Source organism: Rattus norvegicus, chromosome 3, assembly GCF_036323735.1.
Source record: "Rattus norvegicus strain BN/NHsdMcwi chromosome 3, GRCr8, whole genome shotgun sequence".
NCBI classification, from domain to species: domain Eukaryota; kingdom Metazoa; phylum Chordata; class Mammalia; order Rodentia; family Muridae; genus Rattus; species Rattus norvegicus.
Genome location: NC_086021.1, coordinates 119,011,055 through 119,030,670, shown reverse-complemented (window position 1 = coordinate 119,030,670; position 19,616 = coordinate 119,011,055). Strand labels below are relative to the sequence as shown.

The window sequence follows — 19,616 nt, the reverse complement described above, 5'->3', positions numbered from 1 at the left end:
TTGAAACAGAGACAGAACAAAAGGCCATTCAGAGTCTACCCCAACTGGGGATCCATCCCATACACATACAGTCACTAATGCTGATGCTAAGAAGTGCGTGCTGACAGGAGCCTGATATACTGTCTCCTGAGATGCTCTGTCAGAGCATGACAAGTATAGTGGTGGATGCTTGCAGTCAACCATTGAAATGAGAATGGGGTCCCTGTTGGAGGAGTTAAAGAAAGGATTGAAGGAGCTGGAAGGGTGTAAAAGTCCATATGAATAAGAATACCAACCAACCAGAGCTCCCAGGGACTAAACCACTACCCGGAGAGTACACATGGACAGACCCATGGCTCCAGGTTCATAAGTAGCAGAGAATGGCCTTGTTGGGTGCCAATGGGAGTAGAATTTCTTGGTCCTGTCAAGGCTGGACCCCCCAGTGTAAGGGAATGTTAGGGCTGGGAAGTGGGAAAGGTCTGTGGTTGTGGATGGGGAATACCCTTATAGAAGAAAATGTGGAGGGGTTATGGGATAGGGGCTTATGGACTGGAAAGTGGGAAAGGGAATAACATTTGAAATGTTAATAAAAATATCCAATGAAATAAATTAAAATAAAAAGAATAACAATACCAACCAACCAGATTTCCCAGGGATTAAACCACAATCCAAAGAGTACACATGGACAGATCCATGGCTCTAGCTGCATATATAGCAGAGGATGACCTTGTTGTGCACCAATGGGACAAGAAGCCCTTAGTCCTGCTAAGGCTGGACCCCACAGTGCAGGGGAATGTCAGGGCGGGGATGTGGGAAGGGGTGGGTGGATGTGTGGGGGAACACCTTCAAGAAGAATTGGGATGAGGCATGGGATAGGGTGTTTATGAATGGGAAACTGGGAAAGGGGATAACATTTGAAACGTACATAAAAAAATCCAATAAAAATAAACATGCAAATGTAAAAAAAAGAAGAGGGTCATTTTATGGTGATAACATACTGGGATGAGAAATGTGATTGTGCTGAATCTTTCACAGCCGTAACAAATGTGTGAGATGGGGAATATGACACATGGGTCATTACGAAGTAGAAGTGTGTGGAGGCGTTGCACTCCACTCATAGGGATAGAAAAGATTTACTGTCAATATTGATAAAGAAAGAAACAGTCATGTTACTTCCTCTGAATATTTTGTAATGAAAATGAATACTTCATTATCACATACAATCAATAAAACATAGACTTTTTACTTTTTTTGAGATAATACAATTACAAAATTTCTCCCTTCCTTTTCCCTACTCTCCTTCAAATTCCCTGCACCCCTCACTATTCCCCTTCAAATTCGTGTTCTTTATTTATCAATTGTTATTACATGCACATCTGTGTATATGTGCATATATTATCCCTAGATATAACTCAGTTATATATAGATATAATATCCCTAGATATTGCTCAGTCTGTATAATGTTGCTTGTCTGTATAATTTTAGGGCTAACAATTTGGTATTGGATAACCAATTGACGTGTTCTTCCTTGGGGAAGACTATTCCTTCTGCCCTCAGCATTTCTTAGTTGCATGTCGTTCTTTGTGTAGGGCTGAGGTCCCATGGGCTTTCCCCATCCACATTGGCATGTCAGTTTGTGTGCTCCTTGTTCAGCTCGTGTTTGGGAAGTCATGTTTCTGAGAGTTTATAGGTATATATTCTGACATTACCTGAGACAAAATCTCACAGAAAATACTCCGTTCTGACTCTTATCATCTTCCCACTCCTCCTACAATGTTCCTCGAGCCTTAGGTCTATGAGTATTTTATAGATATAGTCACTGGGTCTGAGCTCCTCATTCTTTATTTTGATTGGGTGTGAATTTCTATAGTGGTCTCTGTCTGTTGCAAAGAGAAATTTACTTGGTGACATTTATATATATAGGATAGATATTTATAGATTGTTATTAGGGATTATGCTGGTATAGTAAAGTATTGGCTGTAGATTTTCCCCTAATATCCATGATGTCACTAGCTCTCAGCTGTTAGCTAGTTTTCCAATATCAAGAATAACTTCTGTCTTGTTGAGGGGGTCTTAAGTCCAATGAGAGATCTTTTGATTACCATCAAGGTGTTTGTGCCACTGCTACACTCTCAGGGTTACCATGCACTGCTGGTGGTTGATGTGGTTTAGAGATTTCATTGTGTTTTAAATACAAGAATGAGTATCTTCTCTATGTTCATATTAATACTGTCTCTAAATAGCAGTATAGAAAGAGACACTGAAGGCATTTGAATAAACCCACTTGCCAAATGCAGCAAATACAAGCTGGATGCCCTTGATAGCAGAACAAAGTTGCTCTGGAAGACACAAGCTGAGTTAGACAAAGCTGTCCTCACACACTTACTGCAATGCTCTAAATTTATAATTTATAAAAGTCATTATAAGATAATTTTAAATATTTCTGTAGTGATTTTACTTGTGTAGTTCACATGTATATAGAGAAAATTCTGTTTTTAAATTAAGGTTGTTGCTATCATTTCTATGAATTCCTCAGAAACTGAATATTAAAAGTTAGGTTGAAATATTTGTATTCATCATGAGAGAGTTTAAACTGACAAAAGTATGAAATTGATTTTTATGCAGACCTTGGTATCATTTTGCCTTCCTGTGACCCATTACTCATTACAACATTCCCCTTGTTGCTTGACAATGAATATGTTTTAGAAGACATCTTCCTTGGTTAATTGACTTTAGTTTTGTAGAACCGCATCATTTCAGCTTGGTTTGGTCACTATTTCTGCCCATCCCCCACAGTTAATGAGCTATGTTTTCTATTTATAGAAACATTTGTATACATCTCTGTGCTTGAAGTAATAGCCAGTGAGTAGTCACTATGGAGAGATGCCATGAATTTCACAGCAGGAAAACATTATGATAAGTAAGCTTCAGCAGCAAGGAAGACTTGGGTAACAGTTTGCTTTTTGCATAGATTAATTATGGTTTGGTTTGTAGACAGGAAGAAATGGGTGGTGGGAGGAATGTTGTTCAAAACAGAAGAGTTTGTTTTGGTTATAGAGACAAGAACTAATCCTCAGCGAAGTCACTTAGAGAATCAGATTCATCTGAGGTACACTTTAGTCTGTTACTCACCCTTGCTCAGTTCAGGACTAGACTAGAACACAAGTTAGTGACTGCATGCATGGCTCTTTAGGGAAATTATTATGACTGCAGAGGAAGACAAATATTCCGTCTTCTTCAAAACAAGTTTATTGTAGATATTTTAAAAGAGAATAGGTAAAATATAAGGAAAAATTCATTACTGACAAGTGCAGGTTAAAAAACAAAACAAAACAGTTTCCTGTAAGCGATGCAGCATATAGAAATTGAATATATGCTTAAACAGCTATCTAAGGTACAAATTTACCCCAAGCTAAAACCATGTAAGATCAGCTACAATTACATAGTGGAAGAAAGAGTAAAGGCTAAAATGTAAATATGTAATGTTTACTGTTAACGATCAATCTTCTAGACTTTTTATTTTTAAAATATTTATCATTATTTTTCTAGGCCAACTCAAAGAGAGGTTTGATGAACTGTGGCAGTTGGGCAGCAGCAACAAAGAAAAGGGGCCAGAAAATGCATCTTATGAGGAAAAGCCAAAGGGACAGGGAGAATGAACACTAACTAGGGAGTGCATTCACATGGTGTGTGAACATTCACTGGAACATGAATAGCTGCCAGTGGTCAGGTGGATATAATCAGAAATATTGTGTACATGTGGGAAACTTTATTCATAAAAATTATTTTAAAATCTTAAAGGTACAGACAAGTGATTTTATTGGTATTTTACTAGCTTCATGGATATTGAGTACTGAGACTTGTGGGCAAGTTCTTCAAGCCCATAGCAAAAGTAAACCCATGTTCATAGGCAAGTTCTTCGTGTCTACGCAGGAGAAGTGAGCATACATTGACTCTATTAAGAGGATGACAGATTTCCTTTTTGCAAGGAAGAACTTCGGGCTTACTACATTAACAAAAATAATAAAAACAAAACAGGAAATGACCTAATTTCAAACCTTGTAAACTGAGGAAAACATGTTATGATCCAGATAGATTAATAAAGGGAACAGTCTCAGAACATATTTTAGTCCCATGATTCAATAATTTCTTCACTTGATGTGAACATCACATTTATTTTTCAAATTTTCTGCATGTCCAGTTATTATTAATCCATTCTAAAATGTCATTCACTTCCATATAAATGAAGACAGAACTAGTCACCTCAAAGCAGAGGACCCCTGACAGGCAGTAGTCACAGAAGAGGACACACTCCAGGAGGGTGTGAATGTGGTGAAGGGCTCAGAGCTAAGTGTCTCCCTCTAGAAGTCTTTGAGTGACTAACTCACAGAAATGGCTGTCTGGTACTCAAGGCGTCTGAAAATCTGAAGGCCAAAACTGAGTAAGTTACTAAGTATGCTAATGCTCACTGTGTTATTTTGTCCTCTATGATTTGGGAGGATTCTGAAAAAGGGAAATGTGTATTCAGTCTTGTTTCTCCCACTTTTCCTGCAGTCTGTCTCTCTCCTCTTACCCTCTCTCCTGCAGCCTCAGCCACAGAGCCAAGCTAATCCTCCTTGGATAATGACTTGGCTTTAAAGAAGCTATATTTTTCATCCACAAAATCCCTATCCTTACATGAATAATATCTCAGGATAATTTGTCAGGAAAGCCACACGTGTAACAGGGTTCCTGTCTTTCAGCAGTGTACGCAAGACTGGGGACTGCGATGTGTTAGCCTAAAATGACCCACTGCTGCTGGTAGGGAATTACTTGTGGTGGTGCTGTTTTTAAGAGTGCACCCTTGGACTTCCCTCCTGCCATCTCTTTTCCTTTATTTTAATTTTTCAGCCCCACTGGCCAACTTTGTCTCCTGCCTTGTTCAATGATCTAATTTCACTTTTTCTTTTCCACCTATTTCCATTCTTATTTTAAATGTATATTTAATTATCCTAAAATTCCAAGTTGCCCTCTGCCTGGGCTTTATCTATGCATAAATTTTACATGGAATACCATATTTTTGTGTTTAAATGTCGCCATGACTATCATTCTTTTGTGTAGTTTCTTTGGCCGTGGTGATTTGCCTTTCCGCAGTCTCCCTCTGGCCCAGCTAGCTGTAACGCACTATGGAGCACAACCTGGATTCAAACTAGCAGTAAATCCCCTGTTTCTTCTTCACAAGGAATGAGAATACATAGAGGGGCATATAGCTAATTTAAAAAAATTGCTCTCGAAATTTCAGTTTGGAAAAAGTATACTCTCATTGTGCTTAATCCATTCAAGCCTACAGCAAAGTATATTCCTCTTAGGAATCACAAGGAATTTTGGGAGGCTTTTAAATTTTCCATTTTTATGGAACTTTTGGTTAGTTTTATAGCTCCTCACAAGAATGAAAGTTTGAATAGAAATCATAAATTAGTTCTTTTAACTTTCTTGAGATTATACTATACTTACATCATTTTGCTGTTCCTTTTTCCCCCTCCAAACTCTCCCAAGTAACACCACCATACACTCTTTTTCAAGTTCATGGCTTCTTTTTCTTCTAATATCTACATTCCTAAATACATATATGCAATCTGCTCAGTCCATACAATGTTATTTGTTTGTATATGTTTTCAAGGCTGACTCATTGTTGCTTCACTGTAAGATTTTTATTATTCCATTAAAATGGTGTGGCATACAGAATGATGTCCTTGAAGAATGCCTGTGTCCTAAATGGAAACCTGTGATTATTATCTTATGGCAAAGTTGGCGTTGTGAATATAATTAGTTCAAGAATTTTAAGATTTAAAATTATCATTGATCTGTTCGAAGTAATTCCAATGATCATTAGAAGGGAAAACAAGAGATTTAGAATGAAAGAGAAAGTGATCAGATTATAATTAGAGGCTGGAAATATGCACTTCAAATATTCCAAGAGGGGCCCTGAACCAAGAAATGCAAGCATCCTTTAGAAGCTGGAAATGACAAGGAAACAGATTCTATCCCAGAAACTTTGAGAAGAATAAAGCTCTGGTGCTAGTTCAAAGTTATTTCCTAATACTCACATTAGAACAGTGTCAGGGTAGGTGAAGATGAGGGTGCAGGTGAGTGGAATGGGGTTGGGACAGTGCGCTGAGGGAAAGATAATCTCTTTTTAGCCACAAAATTTGTGATATTTTCTTACAACATAGATCAGAAACAAATACAAATGTTAATTATGGGGCTGAGTAAATAGTTCAACTATAAAACAATTGTTTTAAAATTATGCATAAAGACCTGGATTCAACACCCAGACATGCTAGGTATATACATACATACATACATACATACATACATACATACATACATACTACATAAAAAGAGAGAGAGCTGAAAACTGTTTATTGTGAATATTTAGTGAGAGTCTTACATTTTGGTCTTAGTGTAAAGTTTCATATTTGGTGATAATTGCTTCCTCTCAATTGCTTCTCTAGCCATGTGCAGAGGCTATTCTTTATCTGTACAAAGGTCTATTGTCATCCTCCTCCCCGTGTTGGGAGCTGACCACTCTTTTTTAGCTGCTTTTATGCTCTTTATAACTCAGTAGTCACCCTGTTCCCAAGTACATACACGCACACACACATGCACGCACATGCGTGTGCATGTGTGCACACACACACACACACACACACACCAGACCACACCTCCACATAATTTGACTCTTCCCAATATTTTATTTGCTGTTAATTTACCCAATTCAAGTGCATCTTAATACAAATTCTATGTGATGTAATTCTTATATCTGGGAGTCAAGTGGGTGTGCAGATCTATACCAGAGAGCATTTTTGTTTCAGATTACCAGAAACAGATTTTGTTGAAAGTGTATAATGGCTATATAATGAAAGGACTTCTATTTTAAAACAAATTTAGCTACCTTCTTTTTGACTTTGTAAATGAATGATTGATGCCTCATAATTAGTTTTATGAGAGAAGTTTCCTATACAACTATTTCTCTGTGTGGATTATCAAGTACAGGAATGACCTTGGGTTCTTGTTGTAGCCCTTAATTGGCATACAGTTACATACTATTGGTTTGAAGACAACTGATTTACAGAATATTCTCAACTCTAATGTCGGTCCTCAGTCCCATGAATGTACTTCTTCATTCAGGAAGCAGATGCACTTGCAATCTGGCTTTGTGAGTTCCTATTGGTGACATGATGGTGGTAGAAACTACCCATGAGAACCAAACAGGATCCCCATATCAAAGTTAGCTATATTTTATTTTATGTTTTATTTTGCAGTCCTAAGATTCAAAATTAGGTCTCATATAGTCTAAGACAGTACCCTATTATTGAGCATCAAGAAGCTGCATTTCAGTTCAAGAGATGGACAGTTACACAATTATGAATAATAATTGTACTAAATACTAACAGAGTGGTTTTAGTTAGGGCTACTATTGCTATTTTAAAAATGTCATGATGAAAAGCAAGGTGAGGAGGAAAATTTTTATTTTGCTTATACTTCCATATCTTTATTACTCATCAAAGAAAATCAGGATAGAAACACAAACAAGTCAGGAACCTGGAAGCAGAAGCTGATGCAGAGGCTTACTGGCTTGATCCTCGTGACTTGTTCTGCCTGCTTTCTTTTTTTTTTTTTTTCCTCTGGTATGTTTTTATTTATATCATTTTACACCCTTTTATTTGGGAATATTTCATATTCTGCTTCTTTGCAACCTGGAGCTACTAGTATAGTTTGGTAAATTTTTAATGATTTAGCTCAGAGGTATTTTTGATGATTAAATATCCTTCGATATTTAATATCCAGTGTCTATCAATTTTTTTTTGGTTATTCTTTTTTTTTATTTTTTTATTTTTTTTTATTATCTTGAGTATTTCTTATATACATTTCAAGTGTTATTCCCTTTCCCGGTTTCCGGACAGACATCACCCTCCCCCCTCCCCTTCCTTGTGGGTGTTCCCCTCCCAAACCTCCCCCCATTGCCACCCTCCCCGCATAGTCTAGTTCACTGGGGGTTCAGTCTTAGCAGGACCCAGGGCTTCCCCTTCCACTGGTGCTCTTACTAGGATATTCATTGCTACCTATGGGGACAGAGTCCAGGGTCAGTCCATGTATAGTCTTTAGGTAGTGGCTTAGTCCCTGGAAGCTCTGGTTGCTTGACATTGTTGTACTTTTGGGGTCTCGAGCACCTTCAAGCTCTTCCAGTTCTTTCTCTGATTCCTTCAACGGGGGACCTATTCTCAGTTCAGTGGTTTGCTGCTGGCATTCGCCTCTGTATTTGCTGTATTCTGGCTGTGTCTCTCAGGAGCGATCTACATCCGGCTCCTGTCGGTCTGCACTTCTTTGCTTCATCCATCTTGTCTAATTGGGTGGCTGTATATGTATGGGCCACCTGTGGGGCAGGCTCTGAATGGGTGTTCCTTCAGTCTCTGTTTTAATCTTTGCCTCTCCCTTCCCTGCCAAGGGTATTCTTTTTCCTCATTTAAAGAAGGAGTGAAGCATTCACATTTTGATCATCCGTCTTGAGTTTCCTTTGTTCTAGGGATCTAGGGTAATTCAAGCATTTGGGCTAATAGCCACTTATCAATGAGTGCATACCATGTATGTCTTTCTGTGAGTGGGTTAGCTCACTCAGGATGATATTTTCCAGTTCCAACCATTTGCCTACGAATTTCATAAACTCGTTGTTTTTGATAGCTGAGTAATATTCCATTGTGTAGATGTACCACATTTTCTGTATCCATTCCTCTGTTGAAGGGCATCTGGGTTCTTTCCAGTTTCTGGCTATTATAAATAAGGCTGCGATGAACATAGTGGAGCACGTGTCTCTTTTATATGTTGAGGCATCTTTTGGGTATATGCCCAAGAGAGGTATGGCTGGATCCTCAGGCAGTTCAATGTCCAATTTTCTGAGGAACCTCCAGACTGATTTCCAGAATGGTTTTACCAGTCTGCAATCCCACCAACAATGGAGGAGTGTTCCTCTTTCTCCACATCCTCGCCAGCATCTGCTGTCACCTGAGTTTTTGATCTTAGCCATTCTCACTGGTGTGAGGTGAAATCTCAGGGTTGTTTTGATTTGCATTTCCCTTATGACTAAAGATGTTGAACATTTCTTTAGGTGTTTCTCAGCCATTCGGCATTCCTCAGCTGTGAATTCTTTGTTCAGCTCTGAACCCCATTTTTTAATAGGGTTATTTGTTTCCCTGCGGTCTAACTTCTTGAGTTCTTTGTATATTTTGGATATAATCTGCCTGCTTTCTGATAGAACCTAGGACTACCTGCCCAGGGATGGTATCACTCACAATAGACTGGGCCCTCCCATGTCAGTCACTGATTAAGAAAATGTCTTACAGATTTCCCTATTCTATTGTCCTATGGAGGCATTTTCTAAGTTGAAATCCTCTCCTCTCAGATGACTATTTTGTGTCAAGTTGACATTAAATACTGGCCAGGAGAAAATTAGCGAATATGGGAAGATTGGATTGGACTGTGATTTTAAAAATAAAGGCATGTTTACCTGGAGTTTGAGAATTAGACTTTGTGTAATGCCCAATACAATGAGAGAAATTTTGGAAGTTGAAGAAAGAAGAGAAATGTTTGTTTAAAGTTTAGTTATAAAAATAACAATGTAGAGACTTTGAAAACTGTAAAATCATAGCAGTCCATAAAATATTGTAGTCAAAGGGATTTAAAAATGACTTGTTTTGTCATTCAGGTAGAATATCCTGGACAAGAAGAAGTAAAAATATCCATTTAATATTAAGCAACAGCATAGAAGACACCATTTTAGAGATGAAATTAATTTAGTAGTAATAGTAGCTAAGTTTAAAAACTATGACACAGTGTGGAAATCAACTGACCCATCTAGGTGGAAGCCAGTGTACATGCTATAATGATTATTTTGCTAAGTGTAATATTAATTTAATAATTACTTCCACAGCTGCAGACTTTCTTTCTTAAACACTAACTTTTGCCTAGGTAAATTGTTCTCATTTTTATTCTCCCCTCAGCAAATACGAATGCTGATTCTGACATCAGAAGCAATGTATGGAATGAATCGCTCTGCAGTATCAGAGTTTATATTCCTCGGGATCACTAATATATGGGAGGTTCAGGGTTTACTTTTTTTCTTCACCTTGCTGTTCTACTTTGCAAGTATGATTGGCAACCTTGTCATTGTGCTCACGGTAAGCTTGGATCCTCATCTAAACTCCCCCCTGTATTTCCTCTTAGCTAATCTCTCAGTCATTGATATGATGTTCTGCTCAATTACAGCTCCTAAGATGATCTGTGACATTTTTAAGAAACACAAAACCATCTCCTTCTGGGGATGTATAACTCAGATCTTCTTCAGTCATGCTGTTGGGGGCACTGAGATGGTACTGCTCATAGCCATGGCCTTTGACAGATATGTAGCCATATGTAAGCCTCTGCATTACCTGATCATCATGAGCCCACGAGTGTGTCTATTCTTTTTAGTCACCTCCTGGGTCATTGGTCTTATTCACTCAATGGTACAACTAGTGTTTGTTGTAGACTTGCCTTTCTGTGGTCCTAATACATTGGACAGTTTTTACTGTGACCTGCCCCGACTCCTCAGACTTGCCTGCACAAACACTGAAGAGCTTGAGCTCATGGTCACTGTCAACAGTGGGTTCATTTCTGTGGGGTCCTTTCTTCTACTGGTCATTTCCTATATTTTCATTCTATTCACTGTTTGGAAACATTCTTCTGGTGGGTTATCTAAAGCCCTTTCCACTCTCTCAGCCCATATCACTGTGGTCATCTTGTTCTTTGGGCCACTGATGTTTTTCTATACATGGCCTTCACCAACATCACACCTTGATAAGTATCTTGCTATCTTTGATGCATTTATCACTCCCTTTTTGAATCCAGTCATCTATACATTCAGGAACAAAGACATGAAAGTGGCAATGGGGAGACTGTGGGCCTATTTTAGGCATTACAGGAAAATGTCATAAATGGTTTGACTATGATGATGGAACTATAGATACTCCATTATGGACATTTCAAAGAAGTCGCCATGAAATATCAGAGAGAGTCCCAAGATTTATGCATTACTACATGCCCAAAGATCTGCTAAATATTTATCATCTGCATTATTACAAATGGTGTTAGTGACTGACACTCTGTACACCAGGGTATGAATAACAATTGTTCTTGAGATTTTTTAACAAAAATTTTGTTTTCATTGATCCAGTCTCTTGTGTCTCACCTCTTTATCATACTTCTCTCTTTTGTGGTCTGGAAAATTGTTCGATCAGTGTGTAGAATAATAGAATTGAAAATTAGAGTGATTGATCAACACTGTTTGTTCCAATCTCCTTAAGCTATAAAAATGTTAGGAATACAGAGTATATTTTAAAACAGATTGATGGAACTTTCTCAGAGACTGAGTGGAAATAGCTATAAAGTCACCAGGGAGACTCAGGCTGAAGAAAACTTGATGATGAACACTGTATCTGTGCCCTTTCATTTTCAGATGGGCTGTGTATTTGAATTGGTGCCCATATTTCACTCTCTCAGGTTTTCCTGTAGTCCCAAAGCAGTATATCTCCCTTGTATCCTTCCTTCTCTATAAAAAGTCATTTTCATGAGGCACGATGAAGTCGTTTCTAATTCCTTTCCAAACTTCTCCTACTACCATACTTTTCCTGTCTCAGGCCCTAGGAAAGTCCAGAACCAATAGGAGTAGAAGCCCTTGGTTCTGTAAAGGTGTGTTTCCCCATTATGGGGGAATGCCAGGGTGTTGAGGTGGGAGTGGGTGGGTGGGAGTGGGAACATCTTCATAGAAGCAGTGAGAGGGCAGAGGAAGTATAGGAGAGGGGGAAAAGGAGATAACATTTGAAATGTAAATACATAAAATATCCAAGAAAGATATAATTAAAAATAAATAAATAAGTAAATAGTACAACAACAAAAAAGGTGAATTTTAAACCATTGCTCTAACTGTGGAAAAGGAAACTCCACATTAAACAGTTTTCTCTTGTCTAGGGTGGCATTCTCAGAGACTCTCAATCAGAATCTGCTATCCAAGCCTGCAGCCCTTTGTACACTTATGTAGATGCTTTTTTTTGCCCCTTAAATTACCAACACTTAATCATCTTGATTATTTTTATGGTATAAGGTAAGAGTTCTATTTGGCTTTCCTTGGATGAATAGCAATAATTTGTTCCATTTCTTTCCTTTGAATTGAAACTAAATACTTTTTATATTAAATTACTATTCCTATTGGGATCAATTTCTGAAATTTGTTTCATTCACTATCCAATTTCTTTATTGGGCTATCTATATAATAGATATTATTCATATTTATTTTTATGTGTGCATATGTGTGTACACACACTGTATGGGTACAGATGCCCACAGAAGCAAGATGCACACAGACCATTGTGAGCTGCCGATGCGGATGCTGGGAACTAAACTTAGGCCATCTGGAAGAACAGCAAGTACTCTTAACCTCTGAGTCATCTCTCCAGCCTCGATATATATCATACTCTTTTGATGATTGTCAATTAATGGACATTTTTAGCATCTCATCTAAAAAGCCAGTTTCCTATGTATATTTTTCTTTATCACTGCAATGTGATTTTGTTCACATTAATTGTACAAGCCATGTACTATAGATTGATTATCTCTTACTCAGGGAAATGTGATCTGATGTTGTTCTATATAAGTCATATAAATCATTGTGGCTCTTTCTCAGAAAATTAAATAGAAAAAATGATGTCAGTCAAATATGCATAAATTTCTTTTTGTTTAAAATGTGTTTAAAATTATCCAACATGGTTAATAAAGATTAGAAAGAAGTTACTAATTGACACTTGCTTCATGGTGTGATGAAGTTATGATAACTTCTCATTTCTTGTGCCTGTGGAGATGTAGGGACATCACCTGTGTGGAATCCCACAGATCAGATAGCCTGAAATATGTAGAAATAATAGAGACCCATGGAGGGGAAGGGGAGGACCAAATCTCAAAAGTTGTTTCTGACTGACATGTGGGCTGTGATACAACACACACACACACACACACACACACACACACACACACACACACCACAGCATGCTATACTAGAAAATAGTTTTTAATGCAAAAACATAACAGAACTCCCATTTCATCTATTATACCACTCCTGGTTATATCCCTGAAGGAACTTTAGACAACCAACAATAAGATACTTGCACACCCATGATTTTGTGTTATTATTCACAATAAGTAAGTTATGAGCACAATCCAGTTGCCTACCGACAGGTGAATGGATAATGAAAATACTATATAAATGCATACATACATACATACATACATACATACATACATACATACATACATCCGTGTGTGTGTGTGTGTGTGTGTGTGTGTGTGTGTGTGTGTGTATAATGTATTATTCAGCCATAAAAAGTAATGCTCTCTTATCATTGCAGAAAACTGGATGGAGCTTCAGGAAATGTTACATAAATAAGCTAGACACAAGAAAGACATGTTCCACATTTGCTATGTGTAAAACATACAATGTTGTCCTGAAAGTAGAGGCTTGACTACTAGATATGGCATGGGAGAAGAGATTGATATTCTAGGGAAAATCATATATTTTCTAACTATGTTTGAAACAGATATTAATCCCTACTTTTGTGAGACAGAATCTCATATTGCCTTGAGCTCACTGTGTAATGGAGAATGATCCTCCTGCCTTACTCTCCCAGGTATTGGGATTACAACTGTGTATGGCCATAGTCAGCAATAGCATGCACAGTGATGAACAATGAGTTCAACTTCTAGGAGTAGCATATGTTCTCACTGATTAAAGTACAAATATTTGCAGCTGACACCAGGAAGAATTGTCACCTGAAAGAAAATGTCAAGAAGGGGACATCGTTTTGAGCTTTTAGTATCTTCTTAGTAAATATTGAAAAGGAGCTCCTGACCCAAAAAGATCAGAAGCTCAAAATCACATGTTTTACAAAATTGTGTTATAGTCATGCATTGGGGTTTCCAGTATGCTTGAAGAAGATTCCATTGCTGTCGGTTGAGCAAGTGAGGTATTTAAAAACTGGATTTCAGACTCCATTCAAAGAGGTTTACATGGAAAGATTTAATCATCAGGCACAAGTTCACTTCAAAGCATAGCCTGATGAACATGAAGTTGGTTACACTTAACTGTTATGTTTGGCAATAAAACTTCTTTAAGTTATTATTTGTGGTTTGGCAAATTTTGTTTTCAGAATTTTAAGAGAAGTTACTCATAAAATAGAAAATTTATTTCTATTTTACAAGTATTAATAAACCCCTCACTATGTTCCAGAGCACTGGTCTGGAAGAATCTTTACTGGTGGGGTGTCTATGTGTGTACAGAAGGGTTTTTAGGAGCATCTATGTACTATGCACCAAATACCATTTATCAGACCTACTGCTATGGCAACCAAAGTTACATAAAATTGTACCAAAGTCCCCTGGTGGCAGTCACCGCTAGTAGGAATGCATCATAGTATAGTCAGGGCTATTTCAGGAAGTAGGTATACATTACTAATACCACAAGAGAAAAAAAGCCTCAGTTTGAGTTCTTGCTAGAGCCATAAAATGTATTTATACGATAGATATATTTATAATTTTATTCTTCCCCATACTGACATAAATGTATACCTACCTCTCGGCTACTAGTTTTGACAAAATACTATTGAGATGTGATCAGTTTTCAGCATGTCTTTCTACTTCTCTTTAGTATAATTATTTAATTTATAACCAGAAAAGCATATTAAAAAGCAAAATTCACAAATCATGGTGGTACACATATGAAATCCCAAACCTTGGGAGGTTGAGGCATGAGGATTGCTGTGAGTTTGAGGGCTATGCTATAGGAAGTACAAGGAGAGGTCAGACATGGCAGAATTCACCCTTATTCCAAGAACTTGGGAGGCAGAGGCAGGCAGGCATTGATTTTTCCCCCAGGAACTATAACTGCTTTAAGTTAATAAGCATTGTGCAAAACCAACACATAGCAAACAGAAATGATTTACCATATCATTATTTTCAGCATAATCCAATGCTGAATTAATGGCTCCTTATTGTTTTCATGATCTTTAAAACAAGGGTTCAATGGAAAGAATGGATAGACAAAACAGATCAAATTAAATCAAATCAAAGCAAAGCAAAGCAAAGCAAAGCAAAACAAGTCAAATATCCCAGAAAAGATATTTCATAGTTCATCTTTTCCCCAAAAGGAAGAACAGTAGAAATAGGTAATCATTTTGCTTACACACACACACACACACACACACACACACACACACACACACACACACACAATCACGCCCTCACAAGTTTGTGTATCCACACGAAAAATAAGAAATAAAAATAAACAATACAATGATCACCTAACCATTTTATTTACAAAGAATAGACCCAGTTTTTCCATGTCTAGATCTCTGTGGCCATTTGTTTATATATCCCTGGCTTCAGTTGAGGTATGTACACATGGAGCAATTCATGGCTCCAGTCACATATGTAGCAGAGGATGGCATTGTTCAGGAGGAGTGGAGGATAAGAGGAGAGGCCCTTGGTCCTGTGAAGACTCATTTCCCCAGTGTAGGGGAATGCCAGGGTTTTGATGTGGGAGTGGATGGGTGGGAGTGGGAGCCTCCTCATAAAAGCAGGGGGAGGGGTATAGGGCAGAGGAATAACATGTGAAATGTAAATACATAAAATATCCAATAAGTAAAGAATTTAAGGAGTGGCAAATCAGGAAATACAGAGTCATGCTTGTTGCTGTAAAATTAAAATAAATGGTTTATTTTATCCCACACTAGATCTGGCACCATAATGCCCCATGGCATCTATTTGATATTTTCATCTCAGTCAGGAAAGCATCTCACTCGCTTTGCTCCATCCCATATCACACAGCCGATGGCGACTCTCTGAGCCTGGCTACAATCTCTCTACCCTGTTTTACCAAATTGTGTTCAGTGGCAGGTTGCCACTATGCCAGACATACACTTCCCAATTTCATGGCGGCCCAGTGTCTCCAACCCCCACACACTCTCTTGAATTCAATTAAATCACCACATTAAAGAACACACAATACAATAACCTCTGGTCCAATTGATAATATATAATTGCCCACCTAGACATACAAAGTCCTGTACATATCCATCCCTTAAGAATATTTGTAATGATCTGTAAATGTGCAGAGAGAAATATTAACATCTGCCTCCATGTTCTATTGGCTGCTTCTCCCACTGGCTCCAGTTTCTTTCTCCTCTCTAAAACTTTTTTCCCTCCCACCCTTCCTTCTTGTCCAATGACAGGCCTCGTTCTATCTTGTACCTGCCTTCACCTGCATAATGACATCACCCTACATGTGCTTCCTAAATTCAGCATGAAAAAAAAATTGCTGCAGACTGGGATACATTAAAATAAAGTCATTTGGTTTGTCTGTTGTACACTCCCAACTATACTCTGGAGTGTTTTACTGATGTGCCTTGGGTTGCTGAGATATACAGTTATATCATTAATAAATTAATTTTAATTTGAAAAATTTCTGGTTCTATATAGTATTCATTACATGACAATCCTATGAACATGGAATGATTTCTATACTTTTCTTCCTTTTCTTGGTTACTACCTCATTCCTTGTGATATACTTTCTAAAAAAATACATGAATTATTTTCCTCACCAACACTATTTCCTCCTTACGGGTTCTCAGCACCAAATACACTTAGATAATTAGGATTATTTTCTCCACTCTCTGCTCATGTGTTCCACTACAAATAAGTCAGTTGATAGTTTTATCTTTCTGGAAACACTATTGGTGTTATTGATAGTGTCAGGTGAATGTATCCTCCCAATTCTTCTATAATATTTTCCATCTCATCGATGACCTTCACCCACTGTGCTTAAACGAACCTTTTCACCCCATCTTTATTAAATTGGGTATTTCTTATTTACATTTCAAATGTTATTCCATTTCCCGGTTTCCAGGCCAACATCCCCCTAATCCCTCCCCCTCCCATTTCGTATGGGTGTTCCCCTCCCCATCCTACTCCCATTACCGCCCTCCCCACAAGAATCCCGTTCACTGGGGGTCCAGCCTTGACAGGAGCAAGGGCTTCCCCTTCCACTGGTGCTCTTACTAGGATATTCATTGCTACCTATGAGGTTGGAGCCCAGGGTCAGTCCATGTATAGTCTTTGGGTAGTGGCTTAGTCCCTGGAAGCTCTGGTTGATTGGCATTGTTGTACATATGGGGTCTCAAGCCCCTTCAAGCTCTTTCAGTCCTTTCTCTGATTCCTTCAACGGGGGTCCTATTCTCAGTTCAGTGGTTTGCTGCTGGCATTCGCCTCTGTATTTGCCATATTCCGGCTGCATCTCTCAGGAGAGATACATCCAGTTCCTGTCAGCCTGCACCTCTTTGTTTCATCCATCTTATCTAGTTTGGTGGCTGTATATGTATGGGCCATATGTAGGGCAGGCTCTTAATGGGTGTTCCTTCAGCCTCTGTTCTAAACTTTGCCTCCCTATCCTCTCCCAAAGATATTCTTGTTCACCTTTTAAAGAAGGAGTGAAGCATTCACATTTTGGTCGTCCTTCTTGAGTTTCATGGGTTCTGTGCATCTAGGGTAATTCAAGCATTTGGGCTAATATCCACTTATCAGTGAGTAAATAAAGTGTGTTTTTCTGTGATTGGGTTACCTCACTCAGGATTCCAGTTCCATCCATTTGCCAATGAATTTCATAAAGTCATTGTTTTTGATAGCTGAGTAGTATTCCACTGTAGATGTACCACATTTTCTGTATCCATTCCTCTGTTGAAGGGCATCTGGGTTTTTTCCAGCTTCTGGTTATTATAAATAAGGCTGCTATGAACATAGTGGAGAATGTGTCTTTGTTATATGTCGGAGCATCTTTTGGGTATATGGTCAAGAGTGGAATAGTTGGGTCCTCAGGTAGTATAATGTCCAATTTTCTGAGGAACATTGAGACTGATTTCCAGAGTGGTTGTACCAGTCTGCAATCCCATCAACAATGGAGGAGTGTTCCTCTTTCTCCACATCCTTGCCAGCACCTGCTGTCACAGGAGTTTTTCATCTTAGCCATTCTCACTGGTTTGAGGTGGAATCTCAGGGTTGTTTTGATTTGCATTTCCCTTATGACTAAAGATGTTGAACATTTCTTTAGGTGCTCCTCAGCCATTCCACATTCAGGAGCTATGAATTTCTTGTTTAGCTCTGAACCCCATTTTTAATAGGGATATTTGTCTCCCTGTGGTCTAACTTCTTGAGTCCTTTGTATATTTTGGATATAAGCCCTCTATCTGTTGTAGGATCGGTGAAGCTATTTTTCCAATCTGTTGGTTGACGTTTTATCCTAACGACAGTGTTCTTTGCCTTACAGAACCTTTGTAGCTTTATGAGATCCCATTTGTCGATTCTTGATCTTAGAACATAAGCCATTGGTGTTTTGTTCGGGAACTTTTCTCCATTGCCCATGTGTTCGAGATTCTTCTCCACTTTTTCTTCTATTAGTTTGAGTGTATCTAGTTTGATGTGGAGGTCCTTGATCCACTTGGATTTAAGCTTTGTACAGGGTGATAAGCATGGATCGATCTGCATTCTTCTACATGCTGACCTCCAGTTGAACCAGCACCATTTGCTGAAATTGCCATCTTTTTTCCATTGGATGGTTTTGGCTCCTTTGTCAAAAATCAATTGACCATAGGTGTGTGGGTTCATTTCTGGGTCTTCAATTCTATTCCACTGGTTGAGCTGTCTGTCTCTCTACCAATACCATGCAGTTTTGATCACTATTGCTCTGTAATACTGCTTGAGTTCAGGGATAGTGATTCCCCCTGAAGTCCTTTTATTGTTGAGGATCGTTTTTAACTATCCTGGGTTTTCTGTTATTCCACATGAATTTGGAAATTTTTCTGTTTTACTCTCTGAAGAATTGGATTGGTATTTTGATGGGGATTGCATTGAATCTGTAGACTGCTTTCGGTAAAATGGCCATTTTTTACTATATTAATCCTGCCAATCCATGAGCATGGGAGATCTTTCCATCTTTTGAGATCTTCAATTTCTTTTTTCAGGGGCTTGAAGTTCTTATTGTACAGATCTTTTACTTGCTTGGCTAAAGTCACACCGAGGTATTTTACATTATTTGGTACTATTATGAAGGCTATTGTTTCCCTAATTTCTTTCTCGGCTTGTTTCTCTTTTGTGTAGAGGAAGGCTACTGATTTATTTTAGTTAATTTTATACCCAGCCACTTTGCTGAAGGTGTTTACCAGGTTTAGTAGTTCTCTGGTGGAACTTTTGGGATCACTTAAATATACTACCATGTCATCTGCAAATAGTGATATTTTGACCTCTTCTTTTCCAATCTGTATCCCCTTGATCTCCTTTTCTATCTCATTGCTCTGGCTAGAACTTCAAGAACTATATTGAATAAGTAGGGAGAGAGTGAGCAGCCTTATCTAGTCCCTGAGTTTAGTGGGATTGCTTCAAATTTCTCTCCATTTAGTTTAATATTATCTACTGGTTTGCTGTATATGACTTTTACTATGTTTAGGTATGGGCCTTGAATTTCTGTTCTT

The 19,616-nt window shown here is 38.2% G+C and overlaps 1 protein-coding gene across 2 annotated transcripts; it reads left to right on the top strand.

Annotated features, from left to right (window-relative positions):
- The first annotated feature begins 10,049 nt into the window (after positions 1-10,049).
- On the top strand, positions 10,050-19,500 carry Or4f15 (olfactory receptor family 4 subfamily F member 15). 2 transcript variants are annotated; one of them, XM_017591957.1, is made up of 2 exons: positions 10,050-10,951; positions 19,491-19,500. In XM_017591957.1, exons 1-2 carry the CDS (start codon positions 10,050-10,052, stop codon positions 19,498-19,500), a joined length of 912 nt encoding a protein of 303 aa, XP_017447446.1. The 2 variants fall into 2 exon arrangements, with proteins under 2 accessions (XP_017447446.1, NP_001000605.1); NM_001000605.1 differs by lacking the exon at positions 19,491-19,500 and having other exon boundaries at positions 10,050-10,988.
- Positions 19,501-19,616: the final 116 nt, after the last annotated feature.